The sequence below is a fragment of the Bubalus kerabau genome, chromosome 9 (assembly GCF_029407905.1).
Source record: "Bubalus kerabau isolate K-KA32 ecotype Philippines breed swamp buffalo chromosome 9, PCC_UOA_SB_1v2, whole genome shotgun sequence".
Classification (NCBI taxonomy): Eukaryota; Metazoa; Chordata; class Mammalia; order Artiodactyla; family Bovidae; genus Bubalus; species Bubalus kerabau.
This window is the reverse complement of record NC_073632.1, coordinates 69,766,886-69,791,324: the sequence shown is the minus strand read 5'-3', so window position 1 is coordinate 69,791,324 and position 24,439 is coordinate 69,766,886. Positions and strand designations below refer to the sequence as shown.

At 39.6% G+C, this 24,439-nt stretch overlaps 1 protein-coding gene across 1 annotated transcript in view; it reads left to right on the top strand.

Moving 5' to 3' along the window:
* Positions 1-17,981, top strand: part of SPACA1 (sperm acrosome associated 1) — a 29,100-nt gene extending 11,119 nt beyond the window's left edge. The window contains exons 3-7 of the mRNA XM_055534663.1: positions 3,281-3,382; positions 4,132-4,238; positions 7,826-7,961; positions 15,929-16,049; positions 17,760-17,981. Coding sequence (XP_055390638.1) covers positions 3,281-3,382; positions 4,132-4,238; positions 7,826-7,961; positions 15,929-16,049; positions 17,760-17,916 — 623 coding nt within the window. The 3' untranslated portion in view covers positions 17,917-17,981. The remainder of the gene's footprint in view (positions 1-3,280; positions 3,383-4,131; positions 4,239-7,825; positions 7,962-15,928; positions 16,050-17,759) is intronic.
* Positions 17,982-24,439: the final 6,458 nt, after the last annotated feature.

The following is a 24,439-nucleotide window of genomic DNA, read 5'->3' as shown; positions in this document are numbered from 1 at the left end:
AAATGGTTGTCTGAGGAGGCCTTAAAAATAGCTGGGAGAAGAGAAGCAAAAGGCAAAGGAAAAAAGGGAAGATATACCCATCTGAATGCAGAGTTCCAAAGAATAGCAAGAAGAGATAAGAAAGCCTTCCTCAGTGATCAATGCAAAGAAATAGAAGAAAATGACAGAACAGGAAAGACTAGCGATCTCTTCAGGAGAATTAGAGATACCAAGGGAACATTTCATGCAAAGATGGGCACAATAAAGGACAGAAATGATATGTACCTAACAGAAGCAGAAGATATTAAGAAGAGGTATAAAGAATACACAGAAGAATTATAAAAAAAAGATCTTAATGACCCAGATAACCACAATGGTGTGATCACTCACCTAGAGCCAGACATCCTGGAGTGCAAAGACAAATGAACCTTAGGAAGTATCACTATGAACAAAGCTAGTGGAGGTGATGGAATTCCATCAAATCCTACTTCAAATCCTAAAAGCTGATGCTATGAAAGTGCTGTACTCAATATGCCAGCAAATTTGGAAAACTCAGCAGTGGCCATAGGACTGGAAAAGGTCAGTTTTCATTCCAATGCCAAAGAAACGCAATGCCAAAGAACGTTCAAACTACTGCACAATTGTGCTTCTCTCACATGCTAGCAAAGAAACGCTCAAAATTCTCTAAGCTAGGCTTCAGCAGTACATGAACCGAGAACTTCCAGATGTTCAAGTTGGATTTAGAAAAGGCAAAGGAACCAGAGATCAAATTGCCGACATCTGTTGGATCATAGAAAAAGCAAAAGAATTCCAGAAAAACATCTACATCTGCTTCATTGACTATACCAAAGCCTTTGACTGTGTTGGAAAATTCTTAAAAGAGATGGGAATACCAGATCACCTTACTTGCTCGCTGCGAAACCTGTTTGCAGGTCAAAAGCAACAGTTAGACCTGGACATTAAACAAAGGACTGGTTCCAAATTGGGAAAGCAGTACGTCAAGGCTGTATATTGTCACCTTGCTTATTTGACTTATAAGCAGAATCTATCATGCAAAATGCTGGGCTGGATGAAGCATAAGCTGGAACCAGAATTGCAGAGACAAGTAGCAATAACTTCAGATATGCAGATGACACCATGGTTATGGCCAAAAGCAAGAAAATAAAGACTTGCTTCTTAATGGAAGTGAAAGAGGAGAGTAAAAAAGCTGGCTTAAAACTCAACATTTGAAAAACTAAGATCATGGCATAGGGTCCCATCACTTCATGGCAAATATATGGGGAAACAATGGAAAGAGTGACAGACTTTATTTTCTTGGGCTCCAAAATTACTACACATGAGTGCAGCCATGAAATTAAAAGACACTTGCTCCTTGGAAGAAAAGCTATGACCAACCTAGAGAGTGAAAGTGAAAGTTGCTCAGTCATGTCTGACTCTTTGCAATCCCATGGACTATGCAGTCCATGGAATTATCCAGGCCAGAATACTGAAGTGGGTAACCTTTTCCTTCTTGAGGGTATCTTCCCAACCCATGGATCAAACCCAGGTCTTCCACCTTGCAGGCAGATTCTTTACCAGCTGAGCCACAAGGGAACCCCAACTATGACCAACCTAGACAGAATATTGAAAAGCAGAGACATGACTTTGCTGACAAATGTGTCTAGTCAAAGCTATGGTTTTCCAGTAGTCATGTATGGATGTGAGAGTTGGACTATAAAGAAAGCTGAGTGCTGAAGAATTGATGCTTTTGAACTGTGGTGTTGGAGAAGACTCTTGAGAGTCCCTTGGACTGCAAGGAGGTCAAACCAGTCCATCCTAAAGGAAATCAGTCCTGAATATTCATTGGAAGGACCCATGCTGAAGCTGAAGCTCCGATACTTTGGCCACCTGATGTGAAGAACTGACTCATTAGAAAAGACCCTGATGCTGGGAAAGATTGAAGGTGGGAGGAGAAGGGGATGACAGAGGATGAGATGGTTGGATGGCATCACCGACTCAATGGACATGAGTTTGAGCAAGCTCTGGGAGTTGGTGATGGGAAGGGAAGCCTGGCATCCTGCAGTCCATGGGGTCTCAAAGAGTCAGAAATGACTGAGTGACTGAACTGAACTGAAGCCATCTCTAGACTTCAGCTTACCCTTGTTTTGAGAACGGGTTGTATGGTTAACATCTTACAGGGACTGAAAGAAGGAACTTGGTAGGAAGAATATCAAGACAGACTACTCCTTAGCCTGTGACAGCACAGTCTTATCACAGGACATGTTCGGCATGTCACTGAACCAGCTTTTAACCAGCTTTTATCATCTCTCTCACTTCTGATGTTGGTAGGGCAAACTCAGTGGAGATCTGAGATGGGTCAGTAAAGACTTGATTTCTTATGAAATGTGTGGCAATTCTAACAAGAGTTATCACTTTGGAAATGGAGGTCTGGTCATTAAGTCTATCTTGATAAATTTAATACAGAGATGTTTACCAGTCTAGGTGTTAAAAAGCATCATTTATGTTACAGTGTAATTTTTGTAATTTCCTCTGCAAGCTACAACTCCCCCCATTCCAAAGTTCCATAGTCAAATAAATTTGGAAGACCCTGTGTGTTACTGCTTTCTACTGTTTCAGTAGTAGGCTTTATTAGCTGTAATAAGCACATTTTATACATCTCTAAAAAGGAAAAATATTGTCATTCTTGACATGCTGTCAATTCTAAAATGCATTCTGATCTCAAAAATGTTAGAATGTAAAACTTTTGCATCTTTGATCAATGAAAGTTTACACATAATGGCACATTCATTTACTAGCATATTAAAAGGTCCTCTAAAATTCTGAGGAGATTCATTTCATTTTAATTTAATGTATACTTTCCAAATGTAGAGAATCATGGAATCTTTTTTCTTATGTTATCAACCAGAGGAACTAGTGTTTCATGTGACTCATTTTGGAAATGTTGTTTTATGAAATAATTCAAAGTGCTTGTGCTCGTGCTCAGTCACTTCAGTTGTATCCTACTCTTTTTGAACTCATGGATTGTAGCCCACCAGGCTCCTCTCCAGGCAAGAATACTGGAGTGGGTAACCATTCCCTTCTCCAGGGGATCTTTCTGACTCAGGGATTGAACCCAGGTCTCCTGCATTGCAGGTTGATTCTTTACCTGCTGAGCTATCTCTAAATGTTATTACCCTGAATTTAGGAATTTAATTTCTGAAATTAGGAGAAAAGTTTCAAAATTGACCTAGGTGGAAAAATAAAATAACCCTGGAATTCTTTTTTTTTTTTTTTTAACATCTGCCAATTTCTTTTATCAAAGGTATCGGTATTAGAGAAGTTATATTGACAAGTGGATGCCCTGGTGGTGAATCCAAGTGTATCGTACGAGTGGAAGAATGTCGTGGACCAGTAGATTGTGGCTGTGAGTTGGACTTTATACTGGAGGGAGACAGAGGGGCCATGTTTACTCTGGGGAGATATCCTTAACTTCAGTTTGCCTTGAGTGGAGGGAGATGATCAAAATGATCTACTGATATACTGAATGGAAATCATAAGAAAACTTAAAATTCCACTTCTCCAGACAGTTATAGGTCTTTCTACTTTTCTTTACATTTTTTCAGTTGTGTCTAAATTTAACAAACATTCTCTCTAGTACACTGGAACCTTACTGCACTCAGGTTTTGGTTGAAGCTATCCTCCAAAGAAATCTTTTGACCTTGTGGTTGTGTCAGTCTATCAGTAGATTGGTAAACTCCACATTGGGAACTTTGAGAGCCTTTCTATATCAAATTTCACTCGTCTGAGATTTCATTATCTCTAAGCCAGAAAGAGGTGGACAGAGGAGGGGTTGTTCCTAACCAGAAAATTGGCAGCCACTAGTAAGTATATCTCAAAGTTTAATAGATCACTAAGTAGCTTGCCCTTACTGTCTCTTCTCTATAGTTTATTTTGCCAAAGGAACAGACAGGTATGGTGTTTACTTGCCTCTTCCGTGACTTTATCGTTGCATCCATGACGACTCTGCTCCTCTACAGTCAAACTTCCAGTAATACATTTACTAACTTCCAGCGTGTAATTTCTTTTAAAATTGGGGGTGACTTTTAAAAGTAGTATTGTGTATAAAGCAGTTCACAAGGCCCATTGGTATATATGTATATAATTTTTTTTCAGGGGGTAGACCAATTTCAGAAAGCCTTGAACGTGTTAGGCTTGCATGTGTTCATACATCTCCTGAAAACCGTTTCAAATATATTTGGAGACTTCTAAGGCCAGACCAGGTGAGTAATGAATGTATATAAGTTGGTGCTTTCCAGGGAGTAATAAGATTTGTTTCCCAGTGCTTGATGACTCTCAGAGCACTTTCTCTTCGAAAGCAGTTTGCAAAAATGAAGTAAAAATCATACAACTTTATTATTATTGGGATTTAAATTGTCTTTCATTTCTTAGTAGAGCTACAACTTTATATATGTTTAGGGCCAGCTATTATCAGAACATAGAAGCATCTATTTTATATAAAGTGTTCTATTTTGGAAGCAAGGTTTTCATTTGTATTTATAATTCTTGTATAATGATAACAGTAGCTAACATTAGTTGAGGGCTTATTAAATGCCAGATATACACCAACTGCTAGAGTTTCTTTTACTCATGTAACAATCTATGAGGTAATCCCATCATTATACCCATTTTGCAGATAAGTACAATTGTTGCTCCGTTTCCTCAGGGAGTTGACTCCAGGACCCCTTCAGACATCAGAATCAGAGATGCTCAATTTTCTTATATAACACAGTATTAGTATATAATACCATGGTATTATATCAGTATATAACATGGCAAATTATATAGTATTTGAATATAACAGATACTTCTGTCCGTATACTTTAAAACACCTCTAGATTATTTATAATATTAATGTAAGTGCTATATCAGTTCAGTTCAGTCACTTAGTCGTGTCCGACTCTTTGTGACCCCATTAACCTCAGCACGCCAGGCCTCCCTGTCCATCACCAAATCCCAGAGTCTACCCAAACCCATGTCCATTGAGTCAGTGATGCCATCCAACCATCTCATCCTCTGTTGTCCCCTTCTCCTCCTGCCCTCAATCTTTCCTAGCATCAGGGTCCTTTCCAATGAGTCAGCTCTTCGCATCAGGTGGCCAAAGTATTGGAGTTTCAGCTTCAACATCAGTCCTTCCAGTGAACACCCAGGACTGATCTGCTTTAGGATGGACTGGTTGAATCTCCTTGCAGTCCAAGGGACTCTCAAGAGTCTTCTCCAACACCACCGTTCAAAAGCATCAATTCTTCGGCACTCAGCTTTCCTTATAGTCCAACTCTCACATCCACACATGACCACTGGAAAAACCATAGCCTTGACTAGACGGACCTTTGTTGACAAAGTAATGTCTCTGCTTTTTAATATGCTGTCTAGGTTGGTCATAACTTTCCTTCCAAGGTGTAAACGTCTTTTAATTTCATGGCTGCAATCACCATCTGCAATGATTTTGGAACCCAGAAAAATAAAGTCAGCCACTGTTTCCCCATCTATTTGCCATGAAGTGATGGGACCAGATACCATGATCTTAGTTTTCTGAATGTTGAGTTTTAAGCCAACTTTTTTACTCTCCACTTTCACTTTCATCAAGAGCCTTTTTAGTTCTTCACTTTCTGCCATAAAGATGATGTCATCTGCATATCTGAGGTTATTGATATTTCTCCCAGCAATCTTGATTCCAGCTTGTGCTTCCTCCAGCCCAACATTTCTCATGATGTACTCTGCATAGAAGTTAAATAAGCAGGGTGACAATATACAGCCTTGTCATACTCCTTTTCCTATTTGGAACCAGTCTGTTGTTCCGCTTCCTGACCTGCATATAGGTTTCTCAAGAGGCAGGTCAGGTGATCTGGTATTCCCATCTCTTTCAGAATTTTCCACAGTTTATTGTGATCCACACAGTCAAAGGCTTTGGCATAGTCAATAAAGCAGAAATAGATGTTTTTCTGGAACTCTCTTGCTTTTTTGATGATCCAGCAGATGTTGGCAATTTGATCTCTGGTTCCTCTGCCTTTTCTAAAACCAGCTTGAACATCTGGAAGTTCACGGTTCACATATTGCTGAAGCCTGGCTTTGAGAATTTGAAGCATTACTTTACTAGCATGTAAGATGAGTGCAAGTATGTGGTAGTTTGAGTATTCTTTGGCATTGCCTTTCTTTGGGATCGGAATGCAAACTGACGTTTTCCAGTCCTGTGGCCACTGCTGAGTTTTCCAAATTTGCTGGCATACTGAGCGCAACAGTTTCACAGCATCATCTTTCAGGATTTGAAACAGCTCAACTGGAATTCCATCACCTCCACTAGCTTTGTTCGTAGTGATGCTTCCTAAGGCCCACTTGACTTCACATTCCAGGATGTCTGGCTCTAGGTGAGTGATCACACCATCATGATTATCTGGGTCATGAAGATCTTTTTTGTACAGTTCTTCTGTGTATTCTTCCCCCTCTTCTTAATATCTTCTGCTTTTCTTAGGTCCCTGCCATTTCTGTCCTTTATTGAGCCCATCTTTGCATGAAATGTCCCCTTGGTATCTCTAATTTTCTTGAAGAGATCTCTAGTCTTTCCCATTCTATTGTTTTCCTCTAGTTCTTTGCATTGATTGCTGAGGAAGGCTTTCTTATCTCTTGTGCTATTCTTTGGAACTCTGCATTTGGATGCTTATATCTTTCCTTTTCTCCTTTGCTTTTCGCTTCCCTTCTTTTCACAGCTATTTGTAAGGCCTCCTCAGACTCCCATTTTGCTTTTTTGCATTTCTTTTTCTTAGGGATGGTCTTGATCCCTGTCTCCTGTACAATGTACGAACCTCCATCCATAGTTCATCAGGCACTCTATCTATCAGATCTAGTCCCTTAAATCTATTTCTCACTTCCACTGTATAATCATAAGGGATTTGATTTAGGTCATACCTGAATGGTCTAGTGGTTTTCTCTACTTTCTTCAATTTGAGTCTGAATTTGGCAATAAGGAGTTCATGATCCGAGCCCCAGTCAGCTCCTGGTCTTGTTTTTGCCGACTGTATAGAGCTTCTCCATCTTTGGCTGCAAAGAATATTGTCAGTCTGATTTTGGTGTCGACCATCTGGTGATGTCCATGTGTAGAGTCTTCTCTGGTGGTGTTGGAAGAGGGTGTTTGCTATGACCAGTGCGTTCTCTTGCAAAACTCTATTAGCCTTTGCCCTGCTTCATTCTGTACTCCAAGGCCAAATTTGCCTGTTACTCCAGGTGTTTCTTTACTTCCTACTGTTGCATTCCAGTCCCCTATAATGAAAAGGACGTCTTTTTTGGGTGTTAGTTCTAGAAGGTCTTATGTCTTCATAGAACTGTTCAACTTCAGCTTCTTCAGCATTACTGGTCATGGCATAGACTTGGATTACTGTGATATTTAACGGTTTGCCTTGGAAACAAACAAAGGTTTCCAATGGTTTGCCTTGGAAAATGCTATATAAGTATTTGTAAATGCAATATAAATGCCAAGTAAAGAGTTACTGTGCAACCAATTCAAGTTTTGCTTTTTGGAACTTTCTGGAAATTCTTTTTTTCTGAGTATTTTTGATCTATGATTTGTTGAATCTACTGATGTGGAGCCCAAAGATATGGAGGACCAACTGTAGCTGAGATGCAGAGAGTAACTCGTTCTGATTTACACAGTCAGGAAGTTGGTACTTGTTCTGTCTGACCTTAAAATACAAGTACATAATTAATTACTGTCCTAGACTGAGAGAAAGTGACTCTTATTTTGTTATAAGAAATAAATTATTTTCTGATCTTAGATTTTCATGAAGAATATTGATATATTTTTTTCCTTTTAAAATAGCAAGCCATTATACTTGCAAATGATTCAGCAATCCTGGAAGTTCACAGGGATACTCACCCCAAGGCTTTTGAGTGTGAAACGTTGGATAATAATGAAATAGTAGCATCTATTAGATTCACAATCTATACGACAACTGGTAAGTACCCAGCAACATTTTGACTTGCTTATATCTCAAACTTCAGAGAGTATCAGAATCACATGGTGATCTTGTTGAGACACAGACCACTAGCCCAGCTCCTGTAGTTTCTGCATTTGTAGATCCACTGGCACAAGAATTTCCATTTCTGACAAGTTCCTAGTTGCTGTTGGTCCAGAGATCACATTTTGGGAAGCACTAGTTTTATACCATTAAGACTTTTCTACAAGGTAGTGTGAGTTTCCCTGGTGGCTCAGATGATGAAGACTGCCTGCAATGCACAAGACCCAGCTTTGATCCCAGCTTTGGGTCGGGAAAATTCCCTGGAGAAGGAAATGGCTACCCACTCCAGTATCCTTGCCTGGAGAATTCCGAGGACAGAGGAGTCTGGTGGGCTACAGTCCATGGGGTTGCAAAGAGCTGGACACGACTGAGCAACTACCACTTCTAGCCTTTTATTTAACTGGAAACAAGCTGAGGTATTTTGGAGGTGATTTAAAAAAATAAACTGTAAACTTTCTTTGATGTATTGTTCAGTGTCCTTTAAAAAAATCGTTACAGTGAAAGCTAACCGTAGTCATATATTGGGATATACTCGGTGTTATTAAAAGAATAATGTCAATAAAAGGCAAAAAAGGACCGAACATCATCAACTAAAAATGATCTCAGTGAGTCACAGTTCAGGCTATTAAAGGTTTTGACAGCCGTTCTCAGTTCGTGTCCCCCAGCTTGGTCCTTGTTAGGACTGCTTAGTAGTGGTTAGCTCTTCCTGTGATTCAAAGGCAACAGGTGTAAGCTAAGGACTGGGGCACAGTCCCCAAGGTCAGCAAGTGAGACAAGTGGACTTTTCTCTCTCGTAGCTGTCCAGGACTGGTGGGGGTGTCTCTGCCACCTTAGCACATGCACTGGTTAGATGACAAAATGTTTTCAGAAAATGTTGATATCTATTAGTTGCTTTTAAAAAGGACAATTGGGTATACTGCTGTGACAGACCCTTTTGGCTGTTTTAGACGTCAGACAAATGTTTTGGCTTTAAATGTTCTCACAGTATGGTACTGGCTCGAAACAAATACATGACTGAAATATTTTCAGGGTAGATACGGTTTAATTAATGAAAATGCCCCATTCATTCCCTCATATGACAGATTTTTCACTTCCACGATAATTGTCTTTTATATTTAGGCATTATTTTGATTGAATCATGTCCCCCTAAAAAGATATTTTCAAGTCCAAACTCGTCTAACTTAAGAATGTGATGGTGTCCGGAAATAGGGTTGTTGCAGGTGTAATTAATTCAGTTAAGACACGATCTTACATACTAGAGAAGAGTGGGCTTTTAATCCAGTTTAACTGGTGTCCTCATGAGAAGAGGGAAATCTGGACACAGAAACACAGAACATGAGAGAGGAGAATACGTGAAGACTCAAAGACACATGGGGAGAAGACAGCCATGTGAAGACAGACACAGAAACTGGAGTTACACTGTCACAAACTAAGGAACATTTGGGGCTCCCAGAGCCTGGAAGAGTAAAGGAAGGATCCTTCTCAGAGCCACTGGTGAGAGCACAGCCTTACCAATGCCTGCTATTCAAACATTTATCCTCCAAAACTGTGAGATAACAAATATTTCTGTTGTTTTTAAGTCCCCTAGTTAGTGGTACTTTGTTATGGTGGCCTTCAAAAACTAATACAAACATAAGCTTAGTTTTTCTAAAATGTAAGAGCATCAAAATTCAGTCTGTTTTTCATTAGAAAATTTCAACAGAAATGGAAACTATTTTTTATTAGACATAAAAGTACTCTAAGGGACCCTTGCAAGAAGACTACCATTAAAATGAACTGGAATCTTGATACCTCTCATTTTACACCTCTCTTGACTAGTATTTCAGGGTAGTAGATAAATGGAAAGAAATTTTGCATTTCTTCCCCTCAAGTTTTAATCCTAAAAGTTTTTTTTTGTTTGTTTGAGCTTAAAAATTCCACTGCTTTTATAAGTCTAAAATTATCAAAAGTTAAAAATTTTTTAAATTTAACAATGTCAGAATATAAATATGATATAAATTGGCTTCCCTGGTGGCTCATTAAGTAGAGTCTGCCTGCAATGCAGGAGACCTGGGTTCGATCCCTGGGTTGAGAAGATCCCCTGGAGAAGGGAATGGCAATGCATTCCAGTATTCTTGCCTGGAGAATTCCATGGACAGAGGAGCCTGGTGGGCTACAGTCCATGGGGTCACAAAGAGTCAGACACGACTGAGTGACTAACTTTAACTTTTTAAAATTGTCTATCATACTTGGAAGTATTTAATGAGATTACTAAATTGAGTTTATAGTTCTTGAACTACTAAGAAAAATGGAAAATTATATTTCATAGTGTTTAAAGAATAGGAAGAAAATCAAGATGAATAAGCAGTTGAGATTGCCTGAATAGGAGACCAAGTCTGTTAGAGTGTTGTGTGTGTGCAGTCAGCCATGTCCAACTCTTCACGACTCCACGTACAGTAGCCCACTGGGCTTCTCTGTCCATGGAATTCTCCAGGCAAGAATACTGGAGTGGGCTGCCATTTCCTTCTCCAGGGGATTTTCTTGACCCAGGGATCAAACTTGTGAATCTTGCATCTCCTACATAGGCAGGCAGATTCTTTACCACTAGTACCACCTGGGAAGCCCCTGTTAGAATGGTACTTATCAAAATGAAAATATTAAAATACATAAAACATAGCTTTCACAAATCATTAAATCTCCCTGGATGTTGGTTTACTTATCTGTATAAAAGCTGTATCAGATGATCTTTCTGGACCTTTCCCACATGAATCTTTTATGAGTCTATGATTTAGGGACCAGGAAGAGCCATAAGAAAGGTATATAATTCAAAAGTTAGTAATATTTGCTATAAATTGCATTTTTATCAGCTTACAATGTAGCAGTGTTATAATACATGTGGTAGACTCATTTTGTCTCCTTAATAAGGAAGAGCAGACAGATATGGGAGAGAATGCTGATTTAAAAGTGGTGTTTGGATATTAAAACATATACAAAAATTAGAGATGTGTTATAGTCTTAAATGTATTAATAAAAGCTAAAATCATCAAGCTTAAAAAAGAAAACATATAAGAGTATCTGTATGATTCAGGAGTAGGCAAGGCTTCCCTTTTAGATATAACAAAAACCAGTCACCATAAAAGGAAATATTGATAAATTAGGCTTCAAAAAATTTAAAACTTCATATTCCAAAAATGGTATTGGGAAAATTTGACAGCCACATGCAAAAGAATGAAAGAAGGTCACTATCTTACACCGTACACAGAAATAAACTCAAAATGGATTGAAGAGTTGAACGTAAGACCTCAAATCATAAAATTCCTAGGAAAAAAACATAGGCAGTAAAACGTGAACTGTGAACTTCCAGATGTTCAAGCTGGTTTTAGAAAAGGCAGAGGAACCAGAGATCAAATTGCCAACATCTGCTGGATCATGGAAAAAGCAAGAGAGTTCCAGAAAAATATCTATTTCTGCTTTATTGACTATGCCCAAGCTTTTGACTGTGTGGATCACAATAAACTGTGGAAAATTCTTCAAGAGATGGGAATACCAGACCACCTGACCTCCCTCTTGAGAAATTTGTATGCAGGTCAGGAAGCAACAGTTCGAACTGGACATGGAACAACAGACAGGTTCCAAATAGGAAAAGGAGTATGTCAAGGCTGTATATTGTCATCCTGCTTATTTAACTTCTATGCAGAGTACATCATGAGAAATGCTGGGCTGGAGGAAGCACAAGCTGGAATCAAGATTTCAGGGAGAAATATCAATAACCTCAGATATGCAGATGACACCACCCTTATGGCGGAAAGTGAAGAGGAACTAAAAAGCCTTTTGATGGGAGTGAAAAGAGAGTGAAAAAGTTGGCTTAAAACTCATCATTCAGAAAACTAAGATCATGGCATCTGATCCCATCACTTCATGGGAAATAGATGGGGAAACAGGGGAAACAGTGGAAACAGTGTCAGACTTTATTTTTTTGGGCTCCAGAATCACTGCAGATGGTGATTGCAGCCATGAAATTAAAAGACGCTTCCTCCTTGGAAGGAAGGTTATGACCAACCTAGATAGCATATTGAAAAGCAGAGACATTACTTTGCCAACAAAGGTCCGTCTGGTAAAGGCTATGCTTTTTCCATTGATCATGTATGGATATGAGAGTTGGACTATAAAAGAAGCTGAGCACCGAAGAATTGATGCTTTTGAACGGTGGTGTTGGAGAAGACTCTTGAGAGTCCCTTGGACTGCAAGGAGATCCAACCAGTCCATTCTAAGGGAGATCGGTCCTGGGTATTCTTTGGAGGGAATGATGCTAAGCTGAAACTCCAGTACTTTTGGCCACCTGATGCAAAGAGTTGACTCATTGTAAAAGACTCTGATGCTGGGAGGGATTGGGGGCAGGAGGAGAAGGGGATGACAGAGGATGAGATGGCTGTATGGCATCACTGACTCGATGGACGTGGGTTTGAGTGAACTCCGGGAGTTGGTGATGGACAGGGAGGCCTGGCATGCTGCAATTCATGGGGATGCAAAGTATCGGACACGACTGAGCGACTGAACTGACTTCTGAACCTTATTGATATAGGTCTTAGCGATGTTTTTGTAGGTTTAACTGCAGAGACAAGGGAAACAAAAGCAAAAATAAACAGTGGGACTACTTCAAACTAAAAAGCTTCTGCACAGCAAAGGAAACCATCATCAAAACAAAAAAACAGCTTACAGAATGGGAGGAGACATTTGTACATGGTATCTCTGATGAGGGGTTAATAGGCCAGAATGCATAAGGAACTCACAGTAATCAACATTAAAAAATAAATAAATAAAACCTGATAAAAATCAGGCAGAGGATCTGAATAGACATTTTTTCCAAAGAAGACATACAGATGGTCAGCAGATGCATAAAAATATGCTCAACATCACTAGTTAGGGAAATGCAAATCAAAACCACAGGTACTACCTTATACCTATTAGAATGGTTGTTATCAAAAAAGACAAAAAATAACAAATGTTGGAGAGGATGTGGAGAAAAGGGAACCCTTGTACACTGTTGGTGCAGCCACTATGAAAAGCAGCATAGAGTCTTCAAAAAATTAAGAATAATACTACCATAAGACACAGCTTTTCCACTTCTGTATATTTATCCAGAGAACATAATACTAATTCAAAAAGACATATGCACCTCTATGTTCTCTGGAGCATTATTTATAATAGCCAAGATATAGAAGCCACCTAACTGTCCATTGATGGACAAATGGATAAAGAAGGTGCTATATATATATATAAAACAGATCAGTCGCTCAGTCGTGTCCGACTTTTTGTGACCCCATGAATCGCAGCATGCCAGGCCTCCCTGTCCATCACCAACTCCCAGAGTTCACTGAGACTCACGTCCATTGAGTCAGTGATGCCATCCAGCCATCTCATCCTCTGGCGTCCCCTTCTCCTCCTGCCCCCATTCCCTCCCAGCATCAGAGTCTTTTCCAATGAGTCAACTCTTCGCATGAGGTGGCCAAAGTACTGGAGTTTCAGCTTTAGCATCATTCCTTCCAAAGAAATCCCAGGGCTGATCTCCTTCAGAATGGACTGGTTGGATCTCCTTGCAGTCCAACGGACTCTCAAGAGTCTTCTCCAACACCACAGTTCAAAAGCATCAATTCTTTGGCGCTCAGCCTTCTTCATAGTCCAACTCTCACATCCATACATGACCACAGGAAAAACCATAGCCTTTACTAGACGAACCTTTGTTGGCAAAGTAATGTCTCTGCTTTTGAATATGCTATCTAGGTTGGTCATAAATTCCTTCCAAGGAGTAAGCGTCTTTTAATTTCATGGCTGCATCACCATCTGCAGTGATTTTGGAGCCCCAAAAAATAAAGTCTGACACTGTTTCCACTGTTTCCCCATCTATTTCCCATGAAGTGATGGGACCGGATGCCATGATCTTCGTTTTCTGAATGTTGAGCTTTAAGCCAACTTTTTCACTCTCTACTTTCACTTTCATCAGTAGGCTTTTGAGTTCCTCTTCACTTTCTGCCATAAGGCTGGTGTCATCTGCATATCTGAGGTTATTGATATTTCTCCCGGCAATCTTGATTCCAGCTTGTGCTTCTTCCAGCCCAGCGTTTCTCATGATGTACTCTGCATAGAAGTTAAATAAGCAGGGTGACAATATACAGCTGTGACGTACTCCTTTTCCTGTTTGGAACCAGTCTGTTGTTCCATGTCCAGTTCTAACTGTTGCTTCCTGACCTGCATACAAATTTCTCAAGAGGCAGGTCAGGTGGTCTGGTATTCCCATCTCTTGAAGAATTTTCCACAGTTTATTGTGATCCACACAGTCAAAGGCTTTGGCATAGTCAATAAAGCAGAAATAGATGTTTTTCTGGAACTCTTTTGCTTTTTCCATGATCCAGTGGATGTTGGCAATTTGATCTCTGGTTCCTCTGCCTTTTCTAAAACCAGCTTGAACATCAGGAAGTTCACGGTTCACATACACACACACACACACACACACACACACACAAAATACTGCTCAGCCAGAAAATGAATGAAATCCTGACATTTGCAACAACATGGATGGACCTTAAAGGTGTTATTGCTAAGTTAAGTAAAGTCAGATGGAGAAAGACAGATATAAAGATTTCACTCATATGTTGAATTTAAAAAAATAAACAGAAACACACTCATGGATACAGAGAACCAGATTATTGGTTGCCGGAGAGGAAGCGGGTTTAGGGTAGGTGAAATGGATGATGGGGGAGAGGCAACTTTATGGTGGTGGATGGTAACTAGACTTGTGGTGGAGTCTCCATGTACAGATATCAAATCATAATACTGTACACCTGAAACTTACATTAAAATATTTAAAACTTTAGCTCTTTAAAAGGAATCACTAGAAAAATGAAAAGATAAAATCCAGGGAAAAAATTTAATAAACCATGTATAACAAGTATGATCAGTTTGGGGAAAGATCCTGTAATTTCTTAGAAAACTAAGCATACCTCTACCCTATGACCCAGCAGTTCCACTCATAGGTATTTATCCAAAAGAAGTGGGAGTGTGTGTTCACAGAATGACTTGTATAAGAATATTCATAGCAGTTTATTTATAATAACCCCAAACTGAAACAGTGTGGGTGTCCATCAAGAGACTGAATAATTGAGGCATATTACCCAGTAATAAAAAAGAAAAAACTGTTGATATATGCAACAATTATGGTTGAATCTCTAAAACATTATACTGAGTTAAAAAGCCTTACACAAAAGAAAGTATAATGAATGTTTCCATTCCTATGAAATTCTAGATCAGGCAGAACCAATCTATGTGGAAAAGAAAATCAGGACTGTAGTTGTGCCTGAAGGTTTGGGCAGGGATTAACTGGGAGGGGCTCAAGGAAACTTTCTGGGGTAGAGTAATATTCTGTGTGTTTTTAGGGATTTGAATTACATATATGTGTTTGCATTTGCCATAACTAAATAAATAACATATTTAAGATTGTTGTTCAATTCAGGGTCCGTACATTTTACCTCAAAAGAAAAAATATAAACAAATATTGCACTCTAGTTAATTATATTCTCTTGAATTCTGTAAGAAGTGTGCAGACATTAGCAAATTATCTTGAAATGCATCAAAAAAAAAATAAGGTGGATCAGTGGATTGATAGAAGCATGAACAGAAGGATAGTTAAAATTTGATGGTAGTGTCTAGGTGGTGGAAATGCAGGATGTTTATTGTCAGATTCTTTGAACCTTTCTGCATGTTTGCAAAGAACATTGCTAACATGTAGATAAAGTTCATTAACACGTTCCACTAATTCTTGCTGTATATTTCTAGAGCTCTTTTCCAGATACAAAGTTCACATTTAGATGTTCATTCCTTTTTTTTTTTTTTCCAGTAGTAACACATCACTATGTGGTTTTTTTCTCTAGAATTACAGATGAAAAGAGCAAGCCGACCAGACACTGATGCAGTCCTAGTTTTTGTGCTGACCATAGGAGTTATTATCTGCATATTTGTGATCTTTGTACTGATCTTCATAATTATAAATTGGTAGGTGAAGAACTGCAACTAAACTATCACCCTTGATAATAAATCTGCTTGTCTGCCCCTCCCTGTCCAGTGAATCTAAGGCCCTGTCCATTATGCTTCTTATGCAGGTTTTAAGACTGTCCAACTCTCTTCATCCCTCCTGAGACAATCCTGGTTCAAACTACCTGATCTCATGACTTGATCCCCAGCCATGAGAAAACTTTTAAATGCAGTTTTCACAATTTTATACAGTAGTTGTTAAAGCAAAAAGTTTATTGAATTAATATTTGTGTTGTCTAGTTGAAAATCAGTTCAGTCCAGTCACTCAGTAGTGTCCGACTCTTTGCAACCCCATGAACCACAGCACGCCTGGCCTCCCTGTCCATCACCAACTCCCGGTCCACCCAAACCCATGTCCATTGAGTCGGTGATGCCGTCCAAGCATCCCATCCTCTGTCGTCCCCTTCTCCTCCTGCCCTCAATCTTTCCCAGCATCAGAGTCTTTTCAAATGAGTCAGCTCTTCACATCAGGTGGCCAAAGTATTGGAGTTTCAGCTTCAACATCAGTTCTTCCAATGAACACCCAGGACTGATCTCCTGTAGGATGGACTGGTTGGACCTCCTTGCAGTCCAAGGGACTCTCAAGAGTTTTCTTCAACACCACAGTTCAAAAGCATCAGTTCTTCAGCGCTCAGCTTTCTTTACAGTCCAACTCTCACATCTATACATGACCACTGGAAAAACCATAGCCTTGACCTTTGTTGGCAAAACAGTATCTCTGCTTTTGAATATGCTATCTAGGTTGGTCATAACTTTCCTTCCAAGGTGTAAGCGTCTTTTAATTCCATGGCTGCAATCACCATCTGCAATGATTTTGGAGTCCAGAAAAACAAAGTCAGCCACTGTTTCCCCATCTATTTGCCATGAAGTGATGGGACCAGATACCATGATCTTAGTTTTCTGAATGTTGAGCTGTAAGCCAACTTTTTCACTCTCCTCTCTCACTTTCATCAAGGGACTCTTTAGTTTTTCACTTTCTGCCATAAGGGTGGTGTCATCTGCATATCTGAGGTTATTGATATTTCTTCTGGCAATCTTGATTCCAGCTTGTGTTTCTTCCAGCCCAGCGTTTCTCATGATGTACTCTGCATAGAAGTTAAATAAGCAGGGTGACAATATACAGCCTTGACGTACTCCTTTTCCTATTTGGAACCAGTCTGTTGTTCCATGTCCAGTTCTAACTGTTGCTTCCTGCCCTGCATACTAGTTGAAAATAATCACAACTTTAAAATGTAGTTATTATAAGCAACTAGTTCATCATTTGAGAGTATTTCTAATACCTACATGAGTATCACCCCCTGGTACATCTGAAGGCTCATCTACTATCACAGTGCAGCTGATGGGTTGCAAAATAAAAATAAATCCTGACTAAGGAGGCACTTCTATGGGTTTCCCTGGTGGCTTAGCAGTAAAGAATCCATCTGCCAATGCAGGAGACCTGGGTTCAATGCCTGGATGGGGAAGATCCCTCAGAGAAGGAAATGACATGCCATTCCAGTATTCTTACCAGGGTTATCCCATGGACAGAGGAGCCTAGTGGCCACAGTCCATGGGGTTGTGGAGTCAGACACGACTTAGCGACTGAACAGCAACAAGGAGGCTCTTCTATATATAGAAAACTAAAGTTTTAGTTTTCATTTCAAAAAATATTTAAAAACTTTTTTCTTCCAGGACGGCAGTCAAAGATTTCTGGGGGGCAAAGGCCTCGACAACTGAGATACAGTCTGAGCTGAGTTCAATGAGATACAAAGATTCAACTTCTCTTGACCAGTCACCAACAGATATACCTGGACATGAAGATGATGCTTTAAGTGAATGGAATGAATGATGTATGGATGATGTATAACAAACCAAAGGAGATTAGAGCATATCAGATTCATTATTATAAAAATAAAATATATAGTTAAATACTTTAACAGTATTGTAAGTGATTTATTATAGTCTGAGGTAATGCAGTATAAGAAGGGGCTTTTTTAATCAGTGTATCTTGGTGGTGCAATTATCAAAAATTTTAAAATTTGTTCTCAACATTTACCATTTCAGATACTCACTTTATCTAGAGGTACATATACAAAATCTTTTAAATACATTTTAAATCACTTTTATCACTTCTAAGGTGATTTGCCTGTTTGGTCCTCAACAAGAAAAAAAAAAAAACCATATGGAAGATACCTTGCATGTTAGACCTCCTCACTGGGAGCACTGGATTGAACTTGCTTAAAGCAAACCAAATTTTCACATCCCTGAAGGGCAGGAGACATGCAAAGCATCACTTTTAAGACATAAAATAATAATAATAATAATGAAAACAACTGACACTTAGTAGCTGCTATGTGCCAAGCGTTGCTCAAAGCATTTTACATGTATTAAGCCATTTAATTATGATTGCATATAGAAAGATTATATAATGAAGAACTGGGAAGGAACTTGGGAATGGCTGAGTAAATGACAAGAATTTACCATGCCCTGTAATTTATAGAAGCAGTGAATTAAGGAGTTTTGCATGGCTACTGATAGCATGCCTTCATTGTGTTCGGCATGCAGGTGGCAACGTCTCAAAACTGATCCCAGTGCCATCACTGCCTTCTGGTTGCTAACCACTGCTGCGTCATCAGCTGACACAGTTGTGATCAACTACCAACCAAGATACTAAGACATTAGATAATCTGATTTGGTAGACTTCATCAGAAATTAATTTTCAGAGGCTATGATAGTAAGCACAAAATATATTTAATTTTTTGTCTAGGTGAATTGTATACCAACTTTACTGGAATTATGGGATTTCTTAACTCTGCACATCTGTGAAGATGCTGTGAATGGACATTTATGGTATACCTCCCTCAGGGAGCTTAGACGTAGGTGTGTTGTGGAATTTTCCATGCTTTCTATTATAACGCATTCGTGTTTGAGAGAAGCAATGACGAATTGGCTGGGAAATGATTTTGTTATCTGTTGTAGGAATTCCACTAGAGACTAAGTGAAAAGAAATTGTTTTCATAAAATCTTCCAAAAGAATTGTTTTGTGTGTGTGGTATGTGAGAGAGATATTCCTCTTTCCCCCAGATATGTATGAAAAAAAATAAGCCTTCCTATTTCTTATTCCTGACTAAGTATGGTCATGTAACTTTAGCACAGATGCTAAACATTCTTCAGTAGTAATTACTATCAATTCTTATTTTCAAAACCATGAACAGCAGTCATTTCCAACTATACTTCAATGACTATTAGTGTTCAGTCAGGTTAGGAGGTTTAGTTGTCAGTGCTATTTAGCGAATATTTCTGACTACCTGGTTTCCAGCCATATGCGAGGGCAGTACTTCCTCAGACCCTTGTGACTGGGTGGGGTCACATGACTAGTCCTGGTCCATGAGTTATGAGCCCAAATTCCGAATTCATTCTCAGTCTAGACCATATCACTGCAGAAACATCCAGAGCTCACTTTTCTCTGCTAGAACAACCAGAAATGCTTATAAGGTGGCTGCTCTAACACCTTGGATCCCAGAGTGAAGACCATGCAGTGCAGGATCTCCAGTCAATGAACAGTAAATGTGTAGTGTGAAAGAGAAATAAACCATGTTCTTTTTAAGCCACTAAGGGTTAGAGGGAGAGGGCAATGGCACCCCACTCCAGTACTCTTGCCTGGAAAATCCCATGGATGGAGGAGCCTGGTGGGCTGCAGTCCGTGGGGTCATGAAGAGTCGGATACGACTGAGCGACTTCACTTTCACTTTTCACTTTCATGCATTGGAGAAGGAAATGGCAACCCACTCCAGTGTTCTTGCCTGGAGAATCCCAGGGATGGGGGAGCCTGGTGGGCTGCCGTCTGTGGGGTCGCACAGAGTCAGACACGACTGAAGTGACTTAGCAGTAGCAGCAGCAGTAAGGGTTAGAGGCTGTTTGATACAGCAGCCTTAGTAAGACTATCCTGAGGGACACATGTTTTCTGAAAAATAGGTTTTCATGGTTGAATGAGTTGAAGACTTCCATGCAAGACTTCCCATCGAGGTGCTTTATGTACACTGTGACTCTCCGAAGTGGAGATGTGGGTGTAACACTGCTATAGATGGGACCCGTCACTTTCCTCTCCGGGTAGACCAGGCCAGAGGCATCTTTTAGTCCTCATCTACTCCTAAATTCCAGGCATCTGTTACTTATGGTCACCAAAATGACACACACACACACACACACACACGTCTTAAAGTTTGCATCAGGGTCCAAGAGGTAAAGAAAAGCCAAGCAATTCCACACCAAAAAGAGGACTTCCTCTTGGACCCCAAAGCATTAGTCTGCATATGCAGCAGCTGGATTTTGTGCAGCATTCAAATGACACCCTACTCACCAAGAGACTCCTTCGTTTGTCCTGTCAATTAACGGACATTCATTGGGCTACTCCTATGGGCCAGATACTGTACTAGCCACTAGGAATACAGACTGTGCCCCCCACAAAAGATAAGATCCTTCTCTTTGAGTTAAGACAGCCATTCAAACTAACTACAAACTAACTACAACTGAGATGAATATATTGAAAGAAACCTGCAAATTTCTGTGAAGCTGTAGTAAGAGAAATGACATTTAAAGGAGACGTAAAGCCTCCATAGGAGTTGCCCTGTTTAAGGCGGAAGGGAGCCTATGCAGAGGAAACAGTATTTGTGAAGCCTCTGAGTCAGAAAGTAACATGACACATCTTGAAGAAGGGTTAACTGAGCTGAAGTGTATAGAAAGAGAAAACGAGTAGTGGGAGATGAGACTGGAGATGTATGCAGGAACAGGTGATTGTGTGTATACAGTACATATGAAAAAATGTAGCTCAGTGGCCTAAGTATACATATCCAGGGAGTCCATGTTGAAATTGGCACTCCTGATTTTTTTTTTTTCTGCTTTATCACATTTGCCCATGCCTTCCTGGAATTCATTTATTATTGGCCTTTTGACAATGACTTTGATGCTTTCCTAGATAGGGTAGTTTAATCATTAATCTGCATTCTTTTGAGTCCTACTGAAATGCAAGATCTCATTAATCAGGCCTTAATTCTTGTCCATAATAGTTCCTAATTCACTCTCATATTATGCAGCTAAGAGCTTCTGAAGATTGAGTTCACAACAATGACAGGGGCTGTTGGGCATACTTTGGGGCCAGCAGCAAATGATAAGGTGGTTGATAGACAGAGTAGGTTGCAGTTTTCTACAGTCTTGAATATGTCATGGAATTACTCATCCTGTTTAAACGCATTTCAATTTTATTCAGTTAACATAGGCATAATGTTTCAACTCAAAATGGGTTTCTTCCCAGAGTGACTCTAATATAATCCATATATTCTCTGTTTCTGTCTTCTTGATCTCTTGAAAACTGATGTGCTTTTTTTTGTTGTTGTTGTTGTTCCACTTTATATTTTAAATCTTCTCCAGTCATTTTTGGTTATATTCTGGAAGACAATCTTTTTGGAATTCATAACCCATCACTGTTGTGATCCACCATCTGTCTCAAAAAAACATAGAACCCATTTACATGGTTATTTAGACTTGGAGTTTTGTGCAGTTTTATTATCTGTGATCAAGTCATTTGTGTGATGGAAAACAGTTTGCCTTTGACAGCTTTCTGATTCTTGTTGAAAAGGGAACTAGGATGTTGAATATTAAGGTTTTTACTTTACAATTTAAAGGAAATAAATTGCAAAAAGGAACACATCTTTCTTTGATATTCAACTTCTACATTTTGTGAAAATACCCCATGCATTTGAATAAATGGTAGGTATTCAAGTTTTTTTCTTGTTAGAAAGAAAGTTTAGGACTAAGCAACAATTATTTCAATCGTGTTCTTAGAGATATGTGTACTAGTTTATTATTTTTTTGTACCTGTCCATGTATTTATAAATATAGATCTTATTTGAAATAATAAGAGTCCCTAGGCTCTGTAGTGAATATTTTCAGCAAAAACAAAGGACATTTCTATCTCTGCTAAGTGAAACTTGCATGAGTAAAAGCCCAAAGGTAGTAATACAAATGTTCTCTTTATATGATGACAGTAGATATGTCCTGGAGGAGTGTTTCCATCACTTAGAGGAATTATGCTGAGCTACCAACAATGCCCACTCAACTTCTTTTTCACTTGGATACTTTTTTTTTTTTGGCATGCATTATTTGTCGAGGACAATAGGAACATCACAGCTTCCTTTCTGTATATTAATCTTCTCCCTTTTCTGACAGATAGGGTTTTAGGTATTCCTGAGATAAAACTCAAGGTGATTTTGGACCAACCAGTTGGGCATTGTGAGATTTGTATTATTTATGCAGTACCCCCAGGTAACACCAATAAAGTGCTTTACAAGGAAAAGAAATCATCTGACAGTAATGAAATCATGTTCTTCCAGAACAAACAATATATGACCCTAGAGGTAATAGGGACAGAAAACAGTACAATACAAGCAATAGTCTTTTGTATACTCTAGGGGAAAGCAGCATGCAGCATACAGTTATTAGAGCGAGCAAGCTTCAGAAAGGGAGTGGATGTGCTCGGTTTCTTTGCAGCAGGAATAGGAGCTGCATCGATGTGCACAAGTAGGGAGCTCTGTGTGGGAGGATGACGTAGGGTGTTGGCCTGAAGTTACCAGTCCCTGAATCTGCTGTCTCAAGATGCCAGAGGAGTTGGCAGGGCCAGAGGAAGGAGTTGTGGAGGGGGGGGGGGTGCGGGCCGGGGGCTGCAGGAAGGATGAGAAAGAGTTGTAAGCAGGTGCAGAGTTGTGGGGAGGCTGGAAGGTGAAGAGACGCCAAAGAAGAGTGGGAGAAACAGAGTCTGAACAGCAGGAAAGGAAAATGGACTTGGCAGTCACAGTTGGCAAAGACTGGAGTAGGGAACTGATGAGAAAGAGGCCAATGAGAAGGAGTTTGTGTAAATCAAGGCAGGACGTGATGAGTGTCTTGGCAGCAGAGAAAAATGAAAAAGAACAGACTTTAGGGGGAAAAAAGATTTTAAGTAAAGCTAGATATGAGGATATACAGGAAAAGAGAATGTGAATACAGAATCCAAGTTTAATTTGTATCGTTACCTTCCCTGTCACCTACTCCTTTTTCAATTAGCCCCCTCCCTCTTTTTTCATCGAAAATCTCCTTTGACTTCAGTAACTCTGCTTTCCATGTACCTCCCTGTCATCCTCTTTCTTAGGGCTTAATCCCTTAGTCTTCCTCATCTCTCTTTTGGATTCCTCTAATTATATATCTAAAAAAGATGTCCTTTTCATTATAGGGGACTGGAATGCAAAAGTAGGAAGTCAAGAAACACCTGGAGTAACTGGCAAATTTGGCCTTGGAATATGGAATGAAGCAGGGCAAAGACTAATGGAGTTTTGCCAAGAAAATGCACTGGTCATAGCAAACACCCTCTTCCAACAGCACAAGACAAGAGTCTACACATGGACATCACCAGATGGTCAACACCAAAATCAGATTGATTATATTCTTTGCAGCCAAAGATGGAGAAGCTCTATACAGTCAACAAAAACAAGACCAGGGACTGACTGTAGCTCAGCTCATGAACTCCTTATTGCCAAATTCAGACTGAAATTGAACAAAGTAGGGAAAGCCACTAGACCATTCAGGTATGACCTAAATAAAATCCCTTATGATTATACAGTGGAAGTGAAAAATAGATTTAAAGGACTAGATCTGATAGATACAGTGCCTGATGAACTATGGACTGAGGTTCATGACACTGTACAGGAGACAGGGATCAAGACCATCCCCATGGAAAAGAAATGCAAAAAAGCAAAATGGCTGTCTGGGGAGGCCTTACAAATAGCTGTGAAAAGAAGAGAAGCTAAAAGCAAAGGAGAAAAGGAAAGATATAAGCATCTGAATGCAGAGTTCCAAAGAATAGCAAGAAGAGATAAGAAAGCCTTCCTCAGTGATCAATGCAAAGAAATAGAGGAAAACAACAGAATGGGAAAGACTAGAGATCTCTTCAAGAAAATTAGAGATACCAAGGGAACATTTCATGCAAAGATGGGCTCAATAAAGGACAGAAGTGGTATGGACCTAACAGAAGCAGAAGTTATTAAGAAGAGGTGGCAAGAATACACAGAAGAACTGTACAAAAAAGATCTTTACAACCCAGATAATCATGATGGTGTGATCACTGACCTAGAGCCAGACATCCTGGAATGTGAAGTCAAGTGGGCCTTAGGAAGCATCACTACGAACAAAGCTAGGGGAGGTGATGGAATTCCAGTTGAGCTGTTTCAAATCCTGAAAGATGAAGCTGTGAAAGTGCTGTACTCAATATGCCAGCAAATTTGGAAAACTCAGCAGCGGCCATAGGACTGGAAAAGGTCAGTTTTCACTCCAATCCCAAAGAATGG